The sequence below is a fragment of the Crocuta crocuta genome, unplaced genomic scaffold (genome assembly GCF_008692635.1).
Source record: "Crocuta crocuta isolate KB4526 unplaced genomic scaffold, BGI_CrCroc_1.0 scaffold132, whole genome shotgun sequence".
In the NCBI taxonomy this organism is placed as follows: domain Eukaryota; kingdom Metazoa; phylum Chordata; class Mammalia; order Carnivora; family Hyaenidae; genus Crocuta; species Crocuta crocuta.
In genome coordinates, this window is record NW_027528611.1 from 2200734 (window position 1) to 2222798 (window position 22065).

At 41.6% G+C, this 22065-nt stretch overlaps 1 protein-coding gene across 2 annotated transcripts in view; it reads left to right on the forward strand.

Annotated features, from left to right (window-relative positions):
• STK38 (serine/threonine kinase 38) overlaps positions 1-22065 on the forward strand; it is a 43764-nt gene that overhangs the window by 12762 nt on the left and 8937 nt on the right. For both annotated transcript variants that reach the window (XM_077754897.1, XM_077754896.1), the window contains exons 3-9: positions 4047-4098; positions 5001-5123; positions 6925-7008; positions 10986-11109; positions 13587-13741; positions 18573-18675; positions 19486-19547. In XM_077754897.1, coding sequence (XP_077611023.1) covers positions 4047-4098; positions 5001-5123; positions 6925-7008; positions 10986-11109; positions 13587-13741; positions 18573-18675; positions 19486-19547 — 703 coding nt within the window. The remainder of the gene's footprint in view (positions 1-4046; positions 4099-5000; positions 5124-6924; positions 7009-10985; positions 11110-13586; positions 13742-18572; positions 18676-19485; positions 19548-22065) is intronic.

Genomic DNA, 22065 nt, shown 5'->3' on the forward strand with positions numbered 1-22065 from the left:
CGCATCTATTTTCTGTTTGATGGTTTTCTATTAATGCTGTTGGTAGACTATAAACTGAATCCACTCAAGAGTGAAAGTTCAGGGGCGGCTGGGTGGCTCATCCGACTCTTGGTTTCGGCTCAGGTCACGATCTCACAGTTTAATGAGTTCAAGCCCCACGTTAGGCTCTGCACTGGCAGTGCGGAGCCTGCTTGGGATTCTCGCTCTCCCTCTCTCTCTGCCCTTCCTCCGCTTGCACTGTCTCTGTCTCTTTCAAAAATAAATAAATAAACTTTAAAAAAAAAGTGAAAGTCCATCTTCTTTATTTAATCTTTGTTTTGCCTCTGATAGTAGGGTTCTCCAGGAACAGCACTTCTTCTGTTCTCTCTCTCATGTGATCCTGGTTGTGTAGTAGATACTGATTATTGTCTAGATAGTCATACAAAAAATCATTTCTAGCAGCCTGAAACCAAAACCAAGGAAGCTGGCATTTTTTATTAAAAAAATTTTTTTAATGTTTATTTTTGAGAGACAGAGAGACAGAGACAGAGCATGTGAGTGGGAGAGGGATAGAGAGACAGGGAGACAGGATCTGAAGCAGGCTCTGAGCTGTCAGCACAGAGCCCGATGTGGAGCTCAAACCCACAAACCGTGAGATCATGGCCTGAGCCGAGGTCAGTTGCTTAACTGAGCCACCCAGGCGCCCCAGCATTTTTTCCTTATAAAATATTGTGTTGTTTCTGTTCTTCATAAATACTATTTTGCTGGATTAATTAAAGCCACAAAAACCCAATTGTGTTTCCTCCCCTCCCACCCCAAAATCAAAACAGAATTTTCCTACATTTTACCTTTTGAGAATCAGCAAGTTCTACTACTCTTGTTAAATAGTCTTACACAGATTTTCCCCTGTCTGCATTTGGTCTGATCTGATACTGAGTTGCAGTATTGTGTGATTATTATTAGTGAGCAAGTGTCAGTTTTATTTTAGTCCCAGGGATGGCTAAATCTTGACCTTTGATTGTTAATTCCTGATTAGATATATTGGTCAAACCAAAGCAATTTGTTGAGATTTTTAAAAAATCTGTAATATTCATTTTTAGGGTATTTCTTGAGAATTTTCTCAATTTTGATCATGGAAATAACAAGTAGTGTTTACTTCTGTAAAATGTCTCATCAACAGAAATTAGAAATAGAGCCTAGTCAGCTGTCTTGTAGAGTGGACTAGCTCTTTTCTCCCATTTCTGCAACCTCTGAATCAAACTGTACTGGGAGATGAACTTAAATTAACGTTAGCAAAAGGGGCTAATTACATGCAGTCATGAATGTGTGTGCACATTGATACACACTTTGATCTTTTCCTCCCATTCGGCAACATACATTTTATGAAGTTGCTGTGTACAAGGCACTGTTCTTAGTGGAGAAGGAGGATTCGGGTATGAGCCCTGCCTTCAAAAGTACTTACCATCTCATATGAGAAGTGGACTCACATGCAAATAAATAGAGCTCACAGAAAGCCTTGATGGGGTGAGGTTGGGTGTGGCTTCCAACTGTAAGTGGCCAGTCTCTCTCCCGTGTTCTGCTCTGGGATATTGGAGTTGAGTGGAAGAGTAGCTTCACCCAAGGCTGGAGTGTAAGCTAAACTGGCTCTTTCCACCAGAGACACACCAGTGGAGGGGCCTGCTTTTCTTTTTCATCATGAACGCTTTTAAACACATATAGAAGGAGCGCCATATATTCAGATCCAATAATCATCAAGATTTTGTTAAATTTGTTTCATCTGTTCCATTCTGTGTTTTCTTGCAGTTGTGCTTTAAAGCAAAATTTAAACATCTGTCACTTCTTATATACGTTAGGGTATATCTCTAAAAATATGGCCATTTACTTGTATAATTACAATGCCACCATGAATCTAACAAAGTTAACAGTAATCTCACAGAGGATGTCATTTGTAAGCCTCATTTCAGGCTGTGTTTGCCATTTTTGTGGTTTTTAAGATCTTCATTGGCTTGGCCCCAATAAATCATTAGCATGGATAATTCTTCATAATGGGCTTTTTCTGGATACTTTTTCTAATGAATGAATCTGATTGTGTTCAAGGAGTTGATTCTGAGAACTTTACTCTCAGGTAGATATTCCACAGAAACCAATTTCATTATGCTTGCAGTCAAGCTATGGAAAACTTCTTAGTTTGAATCGAGATTTAAAATATAGTAGGAAGCAGGCGTGCCTGGGTGGCTCAGACTGTTAGCATCGGACTCTTGATTTGGGCTTAGGTCGTGATTTCACGCCCAGCGTGGAGCCTACTTAAGATTCTGTCTCTCCTTCTGCCTTTCTCTCCCTTCCTCTCTCTCCCAAAAAAAAAAAAAAAAAAAAAAAAAAAAAAAACAANAAAAAATACACAGAGAGTCAGAAGCAGCCATCTCTGGGACACACGTTGTATGATAGCACATTGGACTTCTAGACTAGCCTGGTGTGGTCATTCAAAAAAATGTAGTCAGAAAGTATGATGGTGTTTGATACTGAAGGCACAATAAGAGCTGACCATGGTCAAGAGGTTATAGTTCTTGCTGGGATGGTATCTTTGATTCTTTTTATTCTTCTCTACTTCAACTATTTAACCACTGAAATGGAATTAATTTACACTCCTGAAAGTGCCAGTAGTACAGCCTCTTCCTCCAGTACGTGTGCACACATTGATGAATACCCCAAAATGTTCCGGAAACTCAGAGAAGAGAAGTGGGCAGACTAGGAACCATGCAGGTGCTTCCCCACCCCCCACCCCCATCAGGGTTAGAGTAGATCTTTTTGCTTCCTGAGAGCTTGGACATGAATTCGTGATGTCATCTGATCCTATGGATGCATAATATGATTTCTAACATGATACTGATTTAAACTAATTACTGTTATTGCAATAATTCTTTATTGACCAAAATAAAACCCATTGTCTTCCCCATGGTCCGTTCTCTGTGTTTCCTACCTTAGTACCTGGTGTCATTATCCTCCCACACAAGAAATTCTTAAGATTTTTCCTTTGACTCCTACTGCCAGTTGGTCACCTTTGCAGTAGCCCTGTTCACTTCATTCTGGGTTTCCAGCCTTCATTCCAGATCTTTACTGCTTGTCTGAATCATCACTAGAGCTTTCAGTCTGCCTCAGTCTTTGTCACTTGCTTTCCCTGCCAGCCCATCAGCTCATTACTGCTGCCTATCATTTTAAAATAGAAACCTCATCACATCACTCCTTTATACACAGGCCTCCCTCTGCAGCTCTTAGCTGTCTACAGACTGGCATTTCAAGTGTGGCATTTGAAGTGTTGTGTGCCGCCCCCCCCCTGCATTTGACTACATGCTGCTGCTGTGTGTACTCCGGCCTTTTATTCTTCCCTGTCCTGCTCACACTGCCTGCTATCTGGAAAGCTGATAAGTGACAGAGATCCCAGCCCATGTGCTTTCATTTATTATATGCAGAATAAATAAAGGTCGCGTGGAATTGGTTTTAAGGAAGTTTTTCTCGTTTAACTCTGAAACTGTAGGTCAAAAATATTCTTGTATGTCGTTTTTAAAGTTTAATGCTCCCAAGGATTTAGAGTCAATCACCTGCTTTGACCATTCCCATTCCTCCCTGCCACCCTGAACCTCCAATTCTGCCTTTACTAGTGTTTATTGCTCTTTGCTTTTGGCAGGGAGGAGGAGGAGGATGTAAAAATAAAGGAAGTAGATACCAGTCTGGGAGAGAGAGAGAAACACCCTGATAGAAGAGGTTATCAAACACCAGCTGTTTTGTGGTTTGTTAAGAAGGAAATAACCAAAAAAAAAAGAGAGAGAGAGAACTTTTCGTTTTGAAATAAGATTCTTTGTTGCATTAACATCTTATATAATCTTTTTCAAAAGGTAGAACACACAAAGGGTGGGAATCTTTTCACTTGTCTTAGTAACTGTAATTTGCTGTTTTAATGAGGCATTTTGAAATGTACCTGTTTTTATCATTATAGGAAAACCCCTGTCTTTGTATAGGCTTTTTCAGAAAGTTATTCAAATGTTATTTCAAATATCTTTATTTGTTTTTAGACAAAAGAAGTTAGAAAAAGTGATGGAAGAAGAAGGCCTAAAGGACGAAGAGGTAATTGATATTGGGAAGTTTTTCCTTGAAACCCAACATGGTAAGTCTTATCCAGCAAGTTGTTAGCCTTGGTGCCTCGGGAAAAGGTCTTGCTTAGTAGCAGACAGACTTCCGAGGGTCGGTGCACTTCTGGATTTAGGTGTTCATGCAGACGGAGAAATTAATTACTGAGTACCTGGGAGAGGAAGTCTTATTTAGGCCCCGTTGTAATAAATTAATTAGATTTAGAATTCCGAGAAAAGAAAGAGATGAGAGCAAATTAAAATTTAAAAAAGCAAATTGTAGCATATTTACAGAAATCATGGCACGATCTCCACAGATGTGGTGCAGATGTATGAAATCATTATCAAGGCAAAATACCTCTCAAATCAGCCCTTTCCCCCCTGGGCCTATAGACATGGTAGGAAAAAATACAGTTAAGAAACTGTGCAAGGAACTGAAATGACAGTGGAAAGCTTTCAAAAATAGGAATGAATCATAGAATCCAGGAAAATGGTGAAAGATACCAAAGTCTTGTTGGAATTATAGAGCATAAAATGAACTCAAATGTGTTAAAAAAACAAACAAACAAACAAACCCACACTTTGATTTTATATAATAAAGTTTAAAGGAAAGTATTGTTTATTCTCCCTTCATGAGAAAAGTTAGAATAATTGATTCGTGAAGTAGGTTACTCAGAGTCCCCACAGGAGGCACCCGGTGCTCAGTGTGGTTTGGTTGCCGGAGGCAGCTGGGAGGGGAGGAGTGGCCTCTTCAGTGTTCTTCTGTGAGGCCCTCACGTGTCAGAAGGTTATGCTCAGGCCAGCGGGCCCTGCCTCCCAGTCACAAATCAGAGCCCTGGGGAGTTGCAGGAGTTCAGCTCCTCCCTTTCCCTCCTCTCCCCCTCTTTATTTAAACGATAGAAACGACTGAGGAGATCTGCGCATGCTCGGAAGGAAACAGAGTTTCTTCGGTTGAAGAGAACAAGACTTGGATTGGAAGATTTTGAGTCCTTAAAAGTAATAGGCAGAGGAGCATTCGGTGAGGTAAAAACCACAGCTACTTATCAGATAAGATACAGAAATACCACAGGACTGTGGAGCTGCTGACATGCTCATGATTGTTGATAGAACCGGAAGTATGGGGCGGGTGGGTCAGACGTGCCAGCCCCACCTGGTAACTGCTGTCTGTCCTTTCCTCCTCCACTGTCCCACATCTCCATTGGTTCTTCTGTTTTGCCAGAGGTGATGTTGACGCTTTAAGTATCGATCTAGAGGGAGAGTTGAAAGGTAGAAGGAAATCAGTATTATTTACTGAGTTTCTCTCCTATAATCATGACAGTATCTCAATTTATAGATGGTGGAATTAAGACTCAGAGAGGCTATGTAGTGCTCCATTTTCACATAGTCATTGAGCAGCAGTACCAGAAGTTGGGCCCAGGAGTTCCTAATCCTTTTTTTTTTTTTTTTTAAGTTTTCACTTTAATCATCCAGTGCTCATGATGACCTTAACCCTAACCTCCTATTTCCCCCACTCTCCCACCTACCTCCCCTCTGGTAGCAATGAGTTTGTTCTCTGTAGTTAAGAGTCTGTTTCTTGGTTTCTGTCTCTCTCTCTCTCTCTCTCTGTCTCTCTCTCTCTGTCTCTTTTTTTCCTTTTGCTTGTTTGTTTTGTTTCTTAAAGGAGTTACTGGTCTTAAAACTCTTGCTTTTCCCAGCATCACACTGCCTCTCCAGGAGCAACCTAACAGCATATTCCCACCCTTTATTTCTTCCCGCTAGATTGGTATTGCTCTAAAAAGATGGGCCCAGGAGACAGTTTATAGAAATGGGTGATACAGGTGGTGGTAGAAAGTGGAAAGCATTTGCAGCTTTGTCCCACCTAGTCTTGTGGATGTGTCCTGCTCGGGCCTGGGGGCAGTCTGTGGGGAGGGCTTGAATGGGCCCATGTAAGGTCATCCTCGTTAATGGAAGACACTGACAGTGGACGACTTACTGATGCAATAGTTGCATTAACTTTGTATAAAAGGAGCAGCATGTTATTAAAAACCCGTACCTAGGGGAGATGTGAGTACGAACTCAAAGGCACAGGTGAAAGATTAAATTGAGCCCTCAGTGTTCAAAATCCCTGTTGGCTCCTCGAGACTGGGGAAGGTACGGTACCACCTCTAAAAGAACTTTGGTGAGCAAGGGACGTGGGACTCGATCAGGAAAAACATGAAGAAAGGTGCAGGGAGGAGAAAGCATAAGTATCTTGGCGGGGATGGGGGTGGGTTGCAGGGGAGGGTGTGTGGAGACTTGCCAAGAAGTTTCTCTTCGGGTTTGTAGACCATTGATTTTCTTTTCATCACAAAGTTATCTGCTCTTTGTAAAAACATTGGAAGATAAGAAAGAAGAAAACTGCATAAAACCCCATTTCCCTAATGACACGTTAGGTTTTTTCCGTCTAAACATTTTTCTTGCACATAAGCTTTTGCTTTCGTTTTCAACACTGTTGTAATCACTTCCTTAGGTTGTCTGAGCTGGTGGATGACATGTGCCATGGCATAATGAGTCCTTAAGTTCGAAAGTGAAGGTTTTAAATTAGATTGACTTGTTCAACTAGGGAGCCAGAGGTGTTCACATGAAGAGAGATCTGAGAATGTTGTCAGGACTGACTTCACTGTGTATGATAAATCTACCCATTTTGGAATGTTAAAAAGCACTTTTTTTTCTGTTTTTTATTGCTGGTTGTTTATATTAAAATTGTAACACTTTTTCAGTTTAAATTGCCTCCTATAACACATGAAAGCGTTAATTAGCTTGGCATTGTGAACTTTTGACTTGGTGTTTCTTTTGTAACTCTTAGGTGCGACTCGTTCAGAAGAAGGATACAGGGCATGTGTATGCGATGAAAATACTCCGTAAAGCAGATATGCTTGAAAAAGAGCAGGTAAACCACAGCTGTAGCAGTGATTTCAGTGTGCTTTAAGCTTTTTATTATGTAAAACTGTCCTTTTGTTTACTTGAAATGTATTTTCTTATTACAGTTTTCTTTAGCACTGTCATGTATGAGTATACATATAATATTAGTTTTCTTTCCCTAACAAAGAAGCAAGTACATGTATTTTAAAAGTACAAAAAATGCCTTACGTTATATGCAGTTTTTTAAAGTTGAAAACCTATTAGAAGCATCTGCTGTTTGTGTCTCCCAATTGATCATAAGCTGTGCTTGTCATGCGGAGCCTATTTTTGGGGTCACACTTGCTGTGGTGACACGTTCCTACTGAATGCTGAGAGACATTGTGTGTGTGGATACACACACACACACACACACCTTGGGACTGAGCCTTAGGGATTAGAATTTGAAATTTGCAATCTAAAACGTGTCTTAGCATGCTTCATTCCGTATAGGTGAACCGAAGGTGGGTCTTCTCAGTAGCTCATTACTACCCAAGACAGACCAGTCTTCTTTCTGACTGGATTTGAAAAAAATCTAATGCAAACGGCAGAGCAGTACAAATTCTCCTTTAAGGATTAAGAACACTTTAAAAAAAAAGGATTAAGAACACTTTCTGAAACCTAAACCTCCTTTGTGAATAGATTTATAAGATGCAAAAATAACTTTGTGCAAAAAAAATTTTTAATTTTGGACAGTATATTAAACACAAGAACGCAACCTTCCTGTAAGTCTTGTTGAATTTAGCGGTTTGCTTCAGAGCAGATAGTAGTGCGTGATACCTACATATATCCCGCAAAGGCTCAGATGCTCCAGGAGGGCAGAGAGAGAGCCTGTGGCAAGGAGAGCTTCAGACAAGAGCGAGAGAGCAGGGATGGAGACTGGCCCCACACCCAGTCCTTTCTGCTTCCCTAGGGGCGGTGTAATCACTGAAGCTTCTCTGTCCTTTTAAGTGCCAATCAAAATTTGGAGTTTTTATTTTCTCTTTAATTTTCACGTGTTACCCGTTAACTTAGACTCTCAGGAGTTTCAGTGCTGAGTATCAAATACCCTGGCAGTAAACCTTCAGACACTATAGTTTATGGTAATACCAACCTTATTCAGAATGCTCAACAGTCCTATTTATGTATTATCTAAAAATGAGCCTTTGGTAAAGGTGTAGGCTCTGAAAGAGTTTCAGCTAGTCTTGAAAAGGAAAATGCAAAACTGTATTGGTTAGTCAGTATGTTTTGTATCTCACAAGTAAGTTTTATTTTCATAAGACATTTCATACAGCTTTATTATTTTTTTTAAATTACTTAAAATTTTTTTAATGCTTATTTTTGAGAGAAAGAGAGAGAGGGAGAGAGACAGCGTGAGCAGGGGAGGGTCAGAGAGAGAGGGAGACACAGAATCTGAAGCAGGCTCCAGGCTCTGCTGTCAGCATAGAACCTGACACGGCGCTCGAACTCTTGAACTGTGAGATCGTGATCTGAGCTGAAGTTAGACACTTAACCAGCTGAGCCACCCAGGCGTCCCTTCCTATAGTTTTAACCAAGTATCAAAACCTTCTTTGTCAAATAATTAGTGTTCAGAATAAAATTGTGAAGAGAAGGCTACATCATGATTTTCACTTATTAATCCTTCCTAACAACGTGCCAGTTGCCCAACATGGTAATGGAGGACAATTCAAATATACGGTGTAAAAACAGTTTTTCAAATACCAATGCCTTCAAAATCATTTTCTGAAGTGTTCCTAAACGAAAGTAGAGGAACTTTCCGTGAGAATTAGGATTTTAAGCAATGAATTGGCTTAATTGTTCACTCCCTTTGCTGCTGGACTGTGCGCCCTAGGATTGATCTCCGTGTGGTCCAGTTAAAGTTGTTGGTCACAGACTGCCTGGCTCGGCCATCTCGAGGAAGCGTGGCCAGCACTGGAGCACGAGAGGCAGCCCACCAGCACAGGCCCGTCACCTCTGGGGAGGGCCGACAGCTTAGGTTTGGAGCATAACTGTTTGTAGGAGCAGGCTCCTTACCCGTAAGAAAAGGTTCTCCTTTGCTTTTACTAAACTGAGCAGGAATTAAAGCCACCCACTGAGTGTTTAGGTGGTTATTCTGATCCGTAGGGTAGGTATTTTGCTATCTGGAAAATACATTTTAAAGAATAAGAGACCCGCATGTAGCTAGTTTTTCATGTTCCTCTTACCTTGCAAAAGGAAAACCTCCAATTGTGATGCTAGTACAGTATTAGGAGGGGACAAAAGATGGACTTTTATCTCTGCTTTCCTAGTGCTCAGTTTAGCAACTAGCATGTGACTCCGCCCCGTTAAATATTTATGGAACAGAGAAAGGGAAGCTCTGATGTGAGTTGCACCTGTGTTCTTCCTTCCCTCACCCTATGTTAACCTGACTCCACTCCTAGATATTGACGTTCCTAGTTGCTGTTTCAGCCCCAGGAGAGAAGGGCAAGGTGTACACAGGTGGCCTGTAGCCTTCCCCTTAACAAACAAACCATTCTGTCTTCCAAGGTGAGTGATGGAGTGGTGATAGTGCCGCCTCCCCTTTACTTTGGGTCCCTGCAGCAGGTAGAGGCCTTGCCGGGAGCCCAGAGAGCAGAGGCTGCTGCAGGTTGGCTTGTGCCGTCTTCGTGTCCGGTGATGACTGGGGCACAGTCACAGCTGCGGTTGAGCAAGTGCATTAGTGTTTCCCAAAAGCTTTGCTTCCGCATTAAAGCTGAGTAAAAAGCTAATGCTGTTAGTTTGTGATTTCATAACACTGTTCCTTACCACCCTTACCTTCCATTTTCCCACCCTCATGCCCTAAGTAGAAGTGTAAAAATGTAAGACTTCTGCAACATTGAGGCTATGTAAAAATTTCCCAAAGACTTTTACTACAGACTTCAAAGTGAAATATGTAAACTCAACACTTCCCTTGGGCCTGAAGGGAAGAGTGAGGCAGATTAGGTGTAAGACAGGAGAGAGGGGTGGGATCTGTGTCCAGTGGGAGAGAGGGTGCCTGGCTTTGCTAAAACCATTCCAATAAAACAAACCATAGTGAACCGTTGTATCCAACAAAACAGTCATGGGCTGAGTTTGCCAACCGGAAGTGCCAGTTTGTGAACTTCCGTCCATCTTTACCTGTGAACATAGGGTAGGACCCAAGCCCTGCCTCCTGTGTTAAGAATAAAACTTCTATTCAAGGATTGGACCGGGTCTTAATAAACGTAGACCTGGTTGAACCCACCTTTGCATATCATGACATTTAATGTAAGAGGAGAGGGGACAGGGTTTGATAACACGTAGCCATGTTTTGATTGCTGTTACATATTTCAAGTAGATAAGGTAAATTTGATAACGAAACATGATTATCAAATAATATGGTTTTGCCAGTAGTTCTGAGTTCTCCCAGACCTTTTGGCAACTTGGTCTCCTTGGCTAGATATTTTAGTAAGAGCAGAAAGCTGGAAGTATCATAAATTTGAATCGGTACCTCCTCTTAGGCGTTCTTCTATTTCCATTCCGTAAGAATTGAGCACACCCTCTGCACAGCAGCGAACTGAGTACTGTGGTGCAGTATTTTAGAATTGTCACTGTCATTGCAGACACTATTGCAGACCCAAGGCAGGACTTGTTTAGAGGGTCTCGTCTTGGGCACCGATTTTTGTCGTAAAAGGTTATTAGAACAAAAAGATGTGCAAAAGAATGGTACTTCTAATCAATCAGAGGTTCAGCTGAGAGCACTGTTAAAATTGCCGTTTGCATTACAGCCATTCATGTTGTTATTTGTTAAGCTTTTCATCACTCAAGTGTTCATGACTGAATGCCTTCAAGTCCAGTGTTGTCAATTTTGAGTTCACAGGTTTGCCTAAGCATAAATTAGACCTTTTGCATCATCACCGTTGAATACTCAAACAGTACTTAAATTGTATAACAAATATGCAGTCTAATAGAGCAGAGCAAGGCTTGTCATTAATCAAATGCGTATACCTCCAGGTTGGCCACATCCGTGCGGAGCGTGACATTCTAGTGGAGGCAGACAGTTTGTGGGTTGTGAAAATGTTCTATAGTTTTCAGGATAAGCTAAACCTCTACCTAATCATGGAGTTCCTGCCTGGAGGTAATTACTTGACGATGAAAGGTCAATTTTTCCTTTTTGTTCTGTGGTTTCTCTCTCACATCAATTAACCCTCCTTTCTGCTTTTAATCGTGCTCACAGAGTTGCTTTCTATATCTTTTTTAGGTCTGTAAAGGAGGTCAGTAACCTGTCTTGTGCTGGGGTGCCTTTCTACACTTCTTAGTGCCATAAAAGTAACCTTCTCATTCATTCTCATGATTTCAGATGGACATTTCTTTCTTTTATTTTTCTTTTTAAACATATAGGAATAAAATAGGGACTCTGCCTGCTCTCCTGTCAGTGGGAATCACGTATAATCAGTTACCCAAATGACCAGATTGAAGCTATTACGATCTTTGCTTCAACTTTTATTATCTTTCGGCATAACTTATATTAATAAGGAGTGAATTTCTTATTACCTATGTTAGTAGCCAGAATCAGTTTCTCTTTTCTGAGATTTCAAGTTTTACGTAACTCAGCAGTGTATCTCCTAAGACTGCTCCAGAGTAAACCCGTCACAGAAAATACCATCTGTTCTGGGGACACAGTCTGTTTGCCAGTGAGCAGATGAGCTGCGAGCCACTCTGGTGGGGAAGAAAAAACCTTTTTCTCTTTTTGGTTCTGTAGCAAAGCAAACTAACTGGCATAATATTTTGATCTTGTGACAACTTTTATTTAGATCTAGGGTCACCCATTTTTTATGAACAATTGGTGAAAGTTAGGGAAGCATCCGGTAGAATGAGGAGAAATTTTTTAACATTTAGATTCTAGTTCATAAGTAGGAGTAAGAAGCAGCTCAGTCACCAGACCCTTGACACGGGTCTCCTCAAGCTTTATGCGCCCCCTCTTCCGTAGCTTCTCCTGTGTCCTGGAGCCCGCCCTTTGCCCTCGATGGAGCCGGACTGCAGAGCCAGAGACTGTCTGGCTTGAGCTCTCTGACCATCTGGGCGAACTCGCACAGGTGGGACCATTGGCTGCCCTCCTGGGCCACGGTGCTGAGGCCACACAGTTGCCCTCTAGCTGGCCCATGTTTCTCCTCATCCTCCCCCCTCCCCTCCCGTCTCTGGTGTGCCTCCAGGTTGAGTATGGAGCTGCCAGGAGTGATTGGGGAATCCTGCTTTTCACGTCCTGGGTCAAGAAAGAGAGCAATTTTGATAAATGGTTTAATTTTTTTTTAATTTTTAAAAAAATGTTTTATTTATTTCTGAGAGAGAGAGACAGCATGAGCAGGGGAGGGTCAGAGAGAGAAAGAGGGAGACACAGAATCCGAAGCAGGCTCCAGGCTCTGAGCTGGCTGTCAGCACAGAGCCTGATGCGGGGCTCGAACCCACGAACCGTGAGATCATGACCTGAGCCGAAGCTGGATGCTCAACCGACTGAGCCACCCAGGTGCCCCATAAATGGTTTATTTTTTGCCTGAGTGTAAAATGTCCACTTTTCTCTAAGAATACAAAAGGATTCCCCCAAGGTTATAAGTGAAATTCAAAAGGCAGCATGACATTCTATTGAAATCAGAGCTTTCTTTCTCTTTTCCCTGTTTTCTGACCATAAATGACTTTCTGTGGAATCTAGACTGAATCTTTCCTGTCTCTCTTAGCTTTAAACTACTTCTACATGTTTGCTTTGCTTTGCTTTTGTCTAACCATTGAGGTAGGATCAGAATCTTTTTTTTCCCACCATTTCATGTTATTTTGATACTAAGCAGAAATAATTATGTTTTGACTTTGCAGAAAACTAGGGAGTTTACCTTTTAACTGCTAGAATACTGATACTGTGTTGTCAAAGTCGCAGAAAGCATATTGGTGTATATTTATTTACCTATAATACTGGAGGAAACACTCCGCTGATCTTGGTATATGTTCACCTTGCACTTCTGGGAGGCAACCATTGCACGCCCCAGTACATAGCAGTTTTCAGTTCCTTTTTAGCTTTTGTTGACTTACACTGTGCTACCTCAGTCTCACCTTTTTATTTGTTTACATTCAAGCGGTTTGTAAACAGAAATTGGAAAACTTGTTTTCAGCCTCCTCATATATTTAGTTGTTTGGCATTTCAGCCTCTCTGTATAACAATGGCAGTACAACCTATGTGGAAACGGTAGTTTGCAAAGTAAAAAGTAAAGTAACTTTTTCCCCCAGTCCAAAAATATGGCTCTAAGGAAAAAAGTTATTTTTTTAAGTGTGAGAAAAATTTCCTTTTTCTCTCCAGAGTGCAATGGGACTCTCTGCCCAGTGGTCAGCATCAGTTAGGTTAGGGTAAGAGTGTGTTGTTCTCTGTGGCTGTGAATTTTACCTTGAAGTATTAGAAACTACTTACCATTTCCACCCGTATTGGCAGTGTGGGTCAGTTTCGGGAACACAAAAGCGGCCTGTTTAGCACTGCCTTATGTAGGCAGATAGGGAAGACCTGAGAACTGGCACTTACTCATGTATTGTCGTGCATGTGTCTGTGTGTGTGTTGGCTTTGTGTCTTGCTTCCAGGGGACATGATGACTCTATTAATGAAAAAAGATACCCTAACAGAAGAGGAGACTCAGTTTTATATAGCAGAAACAGTATTGGCAATAGACTCCATTCACCAGCTTGGATTCATCCACAGAGACATCAAGCCAGACAACCTTCTCCTGGACAGCAAGGTACTGTGTGTGTGTGTCTGTGTGTGTGTGTGTGTGTCTGTGTGTGTGTGTGGGTGTGTGTGGGTATGTGTGTTGGGGGGGGCACAGGGGAGGCTCCTTGTTGAGCATCGTGTGCTCTAACACCTGCAGTGCTTGTGCTAATCACAGTAAAGGAGTTAGGACCTGCTTTGCATAAATTGCTCCTTTTTTATCCATAAGTTTGCTGCGACTTCCCCTCTCTGAAAGTTGTATGATTCTATAATTTGAACAGTCTTCCTAAAAATAAGGGACATCTTTGAAAATGATGAAGAGGAAAACTGATTTAAAGTTTATTTATTTTGAGAGAGACAGAGCGAGGGAGGTGCAGAGAGAGGGATACAGAGAGAATTCCAAGCAGGCAGAGCCTGATGTGGGGCTCCGTCTCAGGAACTGGAAGATCATGACCTGAGCCGAAATCAAGAATTGGACGCCCAACCGAATGGGCTACCCAGGTGCCTTGAAAATTGATTTAGAAGCTTATTTTATAATAAAGCCAGAGATACCATCTTTTCCTAGCCTGTAATTAACTATAATTAGTATATAATTAACTCTACTCATGCATCACCTGTTGGGAACCCTTCTGTTGGGCAACCTTATTCTTGAACCCAGTCAACCAGGAAGTAAGGCAAGCAAAAATGACAACACTGGTCTGTGCCAGAGTTCAGTTTCCAGATCATTTGCCCTTTGCTTCAAGAAGAGTCCTGCTCAACCTCTGGACTGGCTTCTGTACTTTTCTGTAGCTGTGCAGATGAGTTCAGTTGCTTGGTTCTTAAACACAGCAGCTCAGAAGAGAATCCTGTGTTGCTAGGTTTCTGGCTGCTCCTTGGCAGGTCTCCCCACTGTCCAGGCCTCACTTATCTATAAAGTGAGGATATTGATCCACAGAAGCCCCAAAGTCACACTTCCAGCTTTAACATTTTAGGGGTACCTGGGTGGCTCAATTGGTTCAGGCCGCGGTCTCGTAGTTCGTGGGTTTGAGCCCCGCACCGGGCTCTCTGCTGTCAGTGTGGAGCCTGCTCTGGATCCTCTGTCCCCTCCTCTCTCTGTGTCCCTTCCCTGCTCGTGCTCTCTCTCAAAAATAAACATTTAAAAATAAATGTTAAAAAAAATTAGAATGTTATGTTCTGTTACAGAGAATTATTGTTGAGACTGAACTTTAAGGAGAAAAGTGAATTTAATTCTTTGAGTATTTTTCTTTTCTTTTTTTTAAGTTTTATGTACTTAAGTAATCTACCCCCAATATGCGGCTCAAACTCACAACCCCAAGATCAAATCGACTCCACCGACTGAGCCAGCCAGGTGCCCATCTTGTTGTCTTTTGATCATTTTCTTGCTATCTTTGAAAAACCTGAGCTTTTGGTGTTACTTTTTTTAAAAAAAAAAATTTTAAAGATAACATCAAAAAATAAAATAAAATAAAAAAGTAAAAAAAATCATTTCTTCTTTTTTTCTTGGTCATAAGAATAATATGTATGCACAGTAGAAAATTTGAACAGTACAAAGAGTTATAAAGAAGAAGAATACCTATAATCCCATCATTCAAATACCAATTGTATTTTGGTACAATAGCTTCAGTACCTTCTCTGTTTGTGTCTGTAATTTATATACAGCTAACATCCTAAAAGTAGCTTGGTATTCTGCCTTTAAAATGTTAATGTATAGGGGCGCCTGGGTGGCTTAGTCGGTTAAGCGTCTGACTTTCGCTTGGATCATGATCTCGCGGTTTGTGGGTTCGAGCCCTGTGTCGGGCTCTGTGCTGACTGCCAGCTCAGAGCCTGGAGCCTGTTTCAGAGNTCTCCCTCTCTCTCTGACCCTCCCCTGCTCACGCTGTCTCTCTCTCTCTCTCTCTCCTAGAAATAAAAAAAAAAAAAAAAAAAAGTTAATGTATATACCAGGGCACCTGGGTGGCTCAGTTGGTTAAGTGTCCAATTCTTGATCTCAGCTCAGGTCATGATCTCACAGTTTGTGGGATGGAGCCCCGCATCGGGCTCTGTACTGGCAGCGTGGTACCTCCTTGGGAGTCTGTCTCTCCCTCTCTCTGCCCCTCCCCTGCTTGCTCTCTCTCTCTCTCAAAAGAAAATACACAAACTTGTGAGGATGAGTACTGGGTGTTATATGGAAACCAATTTGACAATAAACTATTAAAAGAGTAAATAAATAAAGTTAAAAAAAAAGATTTAGAATGTTCTCTGAACCTAAAAAATGATGTTAATGTATATAAAAGTATCTATGTCATTCTGTTCATATATAGATTTTTAATTTTTTTAATGTTTATTTATTTTTGAGAGACAGAGAAACAAGCAGGGGAGAGTCAGAGAGAGAGGGAGACACAGAATCCAAAGCAGGCTCCAGGCTCTAAGCTGTCAGCACAGAGCTGGATGCGGGGCTCGAACCCATGAACTGTGAGATCATGGCCTGAGCCGAAGTCAGATCCTTAAACGACTAAGCCACCCAGGCACCCCTCAGATGTATGTTAATAAAGCACTGGGCCTGCTTTGTGTAGTTGGGTTCACATGCCTTGGTCCTGTGCTCCAGATGCCTTAGTGCAGGTCTCATTGCACCCTGTAGTCTCTGTTCAGGTCCAGCAAACATATTGAAAGCCAAGAACTTGGGACCTCGATATAGCTGAGGAGGAGTGGGGAATGCTTTGAGGTGCAGATTTACTCTCTACAGGATGCCAGCCCAGACTTGTAGAGAAATGTTCTCATAAGCAAGCTCATTTAGGTGTTCAGCCACTCAGATTCTAGAAGCAAAAGTGTGGATGATTTGAGTTCCTGCCGCATACTTAGAATACCTGCAGAATTCCCTGAAAACACAGGCTTGCATAGCATTTGCTCCAGGTACTGCTTTTTAAGACCCCCTCCTTTCTTGGAGGCATCCAGGTGAAATATAATTTTGAGAACTGTACATTAAGCTCTGTCCCTTGACTTGTACAACAGGTTATTTGCAGATCTGAAAAACATGGTAGTAGGTTAGCAGCTCAAAGCTGTCTTTGGCAGTTTACTTTGTTATGCATATGTACACGCATGGGTACACACACACACACACACACACACACACACACACAGGGCCAAACCTAACTGGGTTTCTTCAAAACAAAATCAAAACTGGCCCATCTGAGCAGGGCTTCTGCAGCCTCCTGTATCCTGAGAAGTTTGTATATTAAGGCCTAAGGATGTTCTGAAGGAAGATGGATAGATAGATCCATGGATCCACTGATCTATAGATAGATCACTGATGTTGAAGTCTTTGGCCACATCACCTCTTTTTTTTAAAGTTTATTTATTTATTTTGAAAGAGAAAGAGGGGAGAGGAAGAGAGAGGGGGAGGGGAAGAGACAGAGGGAGAGAGACAGAATCCCAAGCAGGCTCCACACTGTCAGCACAGAGCCTGACGCAGGGCTTGAACTCACAAACCTTGAGATCATGACCTGAGCCGAAGCCAAGAGGTGGATGCTTAACTGACTGAACCCCCCGGGTGTCCCTGGCCATACCACTTCTAAGTATATGACCTTGAGCAGTGTAGATCCCTGAACATCCGGATTTTCTTCCCTATGTTTGGTTTTATCTCCTTATCTCCTTGAAATTTCACCACCCCAAGAACACCTGCCTCTTACTTAGGGCTATCTATGTGCCAGGCACTGGGCTGCGAGCTTTACGTGCATTAATTCTCATCATTCCTACCAGGAATGTATCATTATCTCCATTTTCCAGATGGGATCAGGGGATTGGAGAGAGTAAGGTAATCCTGGTCTGGGGAGAAGGAACATGGATTGATTTCTGGCTTTGGTTCTGCCATTTCACCAGCAGGCCATTTAATGAGTCTGAGTCAGTGAAGTGTGGCTTAGGAGTTAGAAATGGATGACACATTTGAAGCATGAGGCCTGGCTCAGAGGAGGTGTGAGTGCTCCTTGAAGAGTATGATGAAGTCAGACACTTATGACTGAAATACAGCATAGCAACATTTGTCAAGAACTGTGCAGTGAAGTTCATTCTCTTGTCTTTGGAATAATTCATTCCTTGCAATGAAACCATTCAAGAGGCAAAGAAGTTCTATGAACAAAGATTTGTTTGTTTACTCATTAACAATTGTTTATTAAGACTATCCTCTGTACCATGCGTGATTAGAGTTGGGGACACAGACCCTATCATGGGGTGCTTATAACCCACATTACATGAGAGGGAGGAATTAGACATAGAATAAACATTCAGTATTAGGAGGACGGTTAGGTAAACAGTGATGTACTAAGTCATTTGAATACACATTAAAAATGGTGATTTTGAAGACCGTATAGAAACACAGGAATATTTGAGTGTATTAGTTTAAGAAGTAGTAAGAATATCTTTATTTTATTTTTTTAAGTTTGTTTATTTTGAGAGAGCACAAGCAGGGGAGAGGCAGAAAGAGAGAGGGAGAGAGAGAATCCCAAGCAGGCTCTGCATATCAGCGTGGAGCCTGACGTGGGGCTTAAACTTAGGAACTGTGAGATCATGACTTGAGCTGTAACCCAGAGTTGGACGCTTAACCGACTGAGCCCCCCAGGTGCCCCAAAAAGTAGTAAAAGTATCTTTAGATGCCATGGAGAGTTCAGCTATGTTGGGAAGTTTATGTTTGGACAAAAAGGATAATACTTCTACTAGTGTAAATGGATTTGGGGTGATCTTTTAGAAATTTATTTTTTATTTCTCTCTATAATCAAAAAACAGCACACTTAGTGGCACTGTAGTGGGTACTGTACGGAGCTGGAGAGAATAGAATGTCTGTTCCGCATTCATGGATGCTCCTCCATTCCCCTGTGTCCTCTTCCCCATAGGGCCACGTGAAGCTTTCTGACTTCGGCCTTTGCACAGGACTGAAAAAAGCACATAGGACAGAATTTTACAGGAACCTGAACCACAGCCTCCCCAGTGATTTCAGTAAGTGTGAACAGTGATGTTAGCCTTTTTATCTCTGACCTGGGCCTCAGAGAGCTGTTACCCTGGTAACCAGAGTGAGCAGAACAGATTAGGAGACTCTCCCAGCATGCGTGCATCTAGAGAATGAAGATACCTTCTCAGGTGTGCCTGTGGTGTTTATTGTATGCAAGGCAAGACGAGTGCTACCAAATGTATTAAGGCTGATGTTGCAAAGAGCCTTCTTTGGAGCTCTACGGAGAAGGTTACTGGGGGTGACTGAGCCAGGCAAGCAAGAGTAGTAGAGGAAAACATCCTGGGGCCAGCTCCAGATTACACTTATCCTAGGTGCTTCTTTCTGTTGTGGCAGAAAGAGATGGATCTTTATGAGCGTTGTTTTCACCCCAGCCCTGTCACACCATTGAAACTGTGTGGCACAGTGACAGTTTATTCTGGAGAACTTACTCCAGACATGTATTATAAGTTCCAGAGTCTCTGATTATGTACCAAGTGCTACTCTTGGAAACTTGATGGTAGTTTTGAGAAATTATCCGTGTCTGAGGTCCACTTTGAGACCTTTGCTTCTGATGAAACTATACCCCCGTAATTCTGATGAAGGCCTGGCCACGTGATCCACATGACTATGATTCTGTGAGCTAATGCTTCAGGGCCTTAGATTGGGGTTTACAGACTTGCTGGAAGTGTTACCAGAGTTTCCAATGTCTGGGCAGAAAAGCAAGATTTCAGGGCTTCATGTGGCTTGAACCAGAGCCTAAAAAAGTAGTAAACATACCTGTTTGAACTTTGGTTAGAACTTGTTCTCTCTACTTTTAGCTTTCCAGAACATGAATTCCAAAAGGAAAGCAGAAACCTGGAAAAGAAACAGACGTCAGCTAGTAAGTAATATCTGTGGCTTTTTAAGTGCTGCAAACCAAGTATGGATAAATTTTTGAAATAGGTACATAAATTTGCATTCAATAATGTTTATAGCACATCTATTCCTTGCTTTTAATATTATCTTGATAGGACACTGTCATGTCAGTGGAGCCAAAAGTAATCTCTTGAAGGAGGGAAGATAGTGTTGGATTGTTTGGGTTGTGACATTTTCAGCAGAGGACCTCATTTTGACCTTTTATGTGGGTGACAATCCCTTTCCTTCCTATTCTGCGTGTTGCCTGTTTTTATGGTGGTAAAGGGGTCACATTTAAGCTGGAGGTCTCTCAAGATGAAACCAAGTTACAAACACCTACCCAGAGCTTTAAGACAGTGGTTCTCACCCTTTTACAGTTTTGATTCCCTTAGGCACATCAAGATTCTTCAGTTCACCTGTCCCACCCTTTCCTATCTTGTGGTGGAAAAGAGAACTTAGTAATAAAAATTGGAGAGAAGTTTAAGGGAAGTGCTTATAATTTACTTTATAAGTAATGAAGTATATACAGATACAATTATGTCCTACAAGCTTAAAAATAAGTAACATTATTGGATTTACCTTGATAGTATGATGGAAGTTATTTAAATAGTAGAGGTTCACCAGTGAAATGTTGCAGTCTAGGCAAATTTTATTCCAAATCATTCATTTATATTTGAAGTGCAATTTGTATGTCCCAGTGTCTAGTTTATGGAAAATTATTGACCAGAGATAATAGAAATGTGTATCACCGCATACTTAGGCTTTGCTAGAAACCCACAGCAAATGAAATAAATGATGGTAAAGCTAAACTAACAGTTGGTCATAGAAAGCAAGAGTAGCAACTGTGGAAAATGATGACTAACTTGGAATGGTGGCCATGCACATGTATCATCTAGAAATGGCAGCACCTCTGCTAGTCGGTGTATACAGCAGTAACTTGGCGGGTTTGCCAAATAGTGTGTTTCAGTCAGACTTCTTATTCTTAGTAAAACACTGAATCAGCATTCTCTGTAGTATCTTTAATAACTCACTTAGTAGGTCACTGGTAGTAGTTGCCCGTCATGGTGAAAATGGATTCCTGTCAGGTTGTTTAAGAAAGCATCAAAAGAAATTGCATTTTTTATTTGATGCCCATCGGTAGACCTCAGACCATGCTATGAGTGTAATGAATCTTTTTGTTAAACTTGGGCCCTGGGAGAGGCATGATCTTAAACCAAACACTTCTGAAGATGTGGTAACTGAAATTCATCTTTGGTATCTTTTATCTAACATTAACTTGGGGGTACTTAAGGTTGGTACAGTCAGTCACATCATAGTCTCCTTTCCTTAGGAACTCTGATATTCTTTAAGTGTCTCAATTCTGAGTGTGGTGGAAAAGCTGTTTACCTAGCTTGTTGAGGATTAGGAAATGCCAGGAACAAATTTGATCAGATGCTTTTATTTGGTCTCTCCATAGAGTAGTAGATCTTAACCTTGGCTGCACATCAGAATCACCTGGGGGACTTCAGAACCTGTTAATGTCTAGGTCCCACTTCCAGAGATTGATTCAGTTGGTTTTGGGCATATAATCTGGGTATTTGATTTTTTGAAAGGACTCTGGGTGATTTTATTGTGTACTGAAGGTTGAGAGCCTCCACTAAAGAGACCTTTTTTTAAATTTTAAATGTTTTATGTATTTCTGAGAGAGAGAGAGACAGAGACAGTATGAGCAGGGGAGGGTCAGAGAGAGAGGGAGACACAGAATCTGAAGCAGGCTCCAGGCTCTGAGCTGGCTGTCAGCACAGAGCCCGACGCGGGGCTTGAACCTGAGCCGAAGTCGGACTCTCAACCGACTGAGCCACCCAGGCGCCCCAAGAGACCTTTCTTAAACAATAGCTCCTGCATTATTGGGAAACTGACATTTACCTGTGTTTTGGAAGCTAATGGAAGGTAAGGGCTTGTCTTGTTAAAACTTTTTTTTAAAGCAAGCCAGGGTTTAACTTTTGGCCACTGAGCTAAAATATTTATATTTGTTTTTTTAAGTAATCTCTGCCCAACGTGGAACTTGAATTCACAACCCTGAGATGAAGAGTTACATGCTCTACCAACTGAGCCACCAGGCGCCACAGCCCCTGGTTTTATAATACAAATCTTTTAACAAATAAGATTTACTTAGCACTTGGCTTTTCTGTAATAAATCTAGTTTCTAAATTGAAAGGTTTCTGTAGTTTCTTAACCTTTATAATTAGAATGAAAATATTCTTGAGGAGGGTCCAGTCCATATCTCAGATTTTATTTTTACTTATTTATTTTAAAAAATTTTTAATGTTTTTTATTTATTTTTGAGAGAGACAGTGTGAATAGGGGAGGCTCAGAGAGAGAGGGAGACACAGAATCGGAAGCAGGCTCCAGGCTCTGAGCTGTCAGCACAGAGCCCGACGTAGGACTCGAACCCATGAACCGCGAGATCATGACCTGAGCCGAAGTCGGACGCTCAACCGACTGAGCCACCCAGGCGCCCCTCA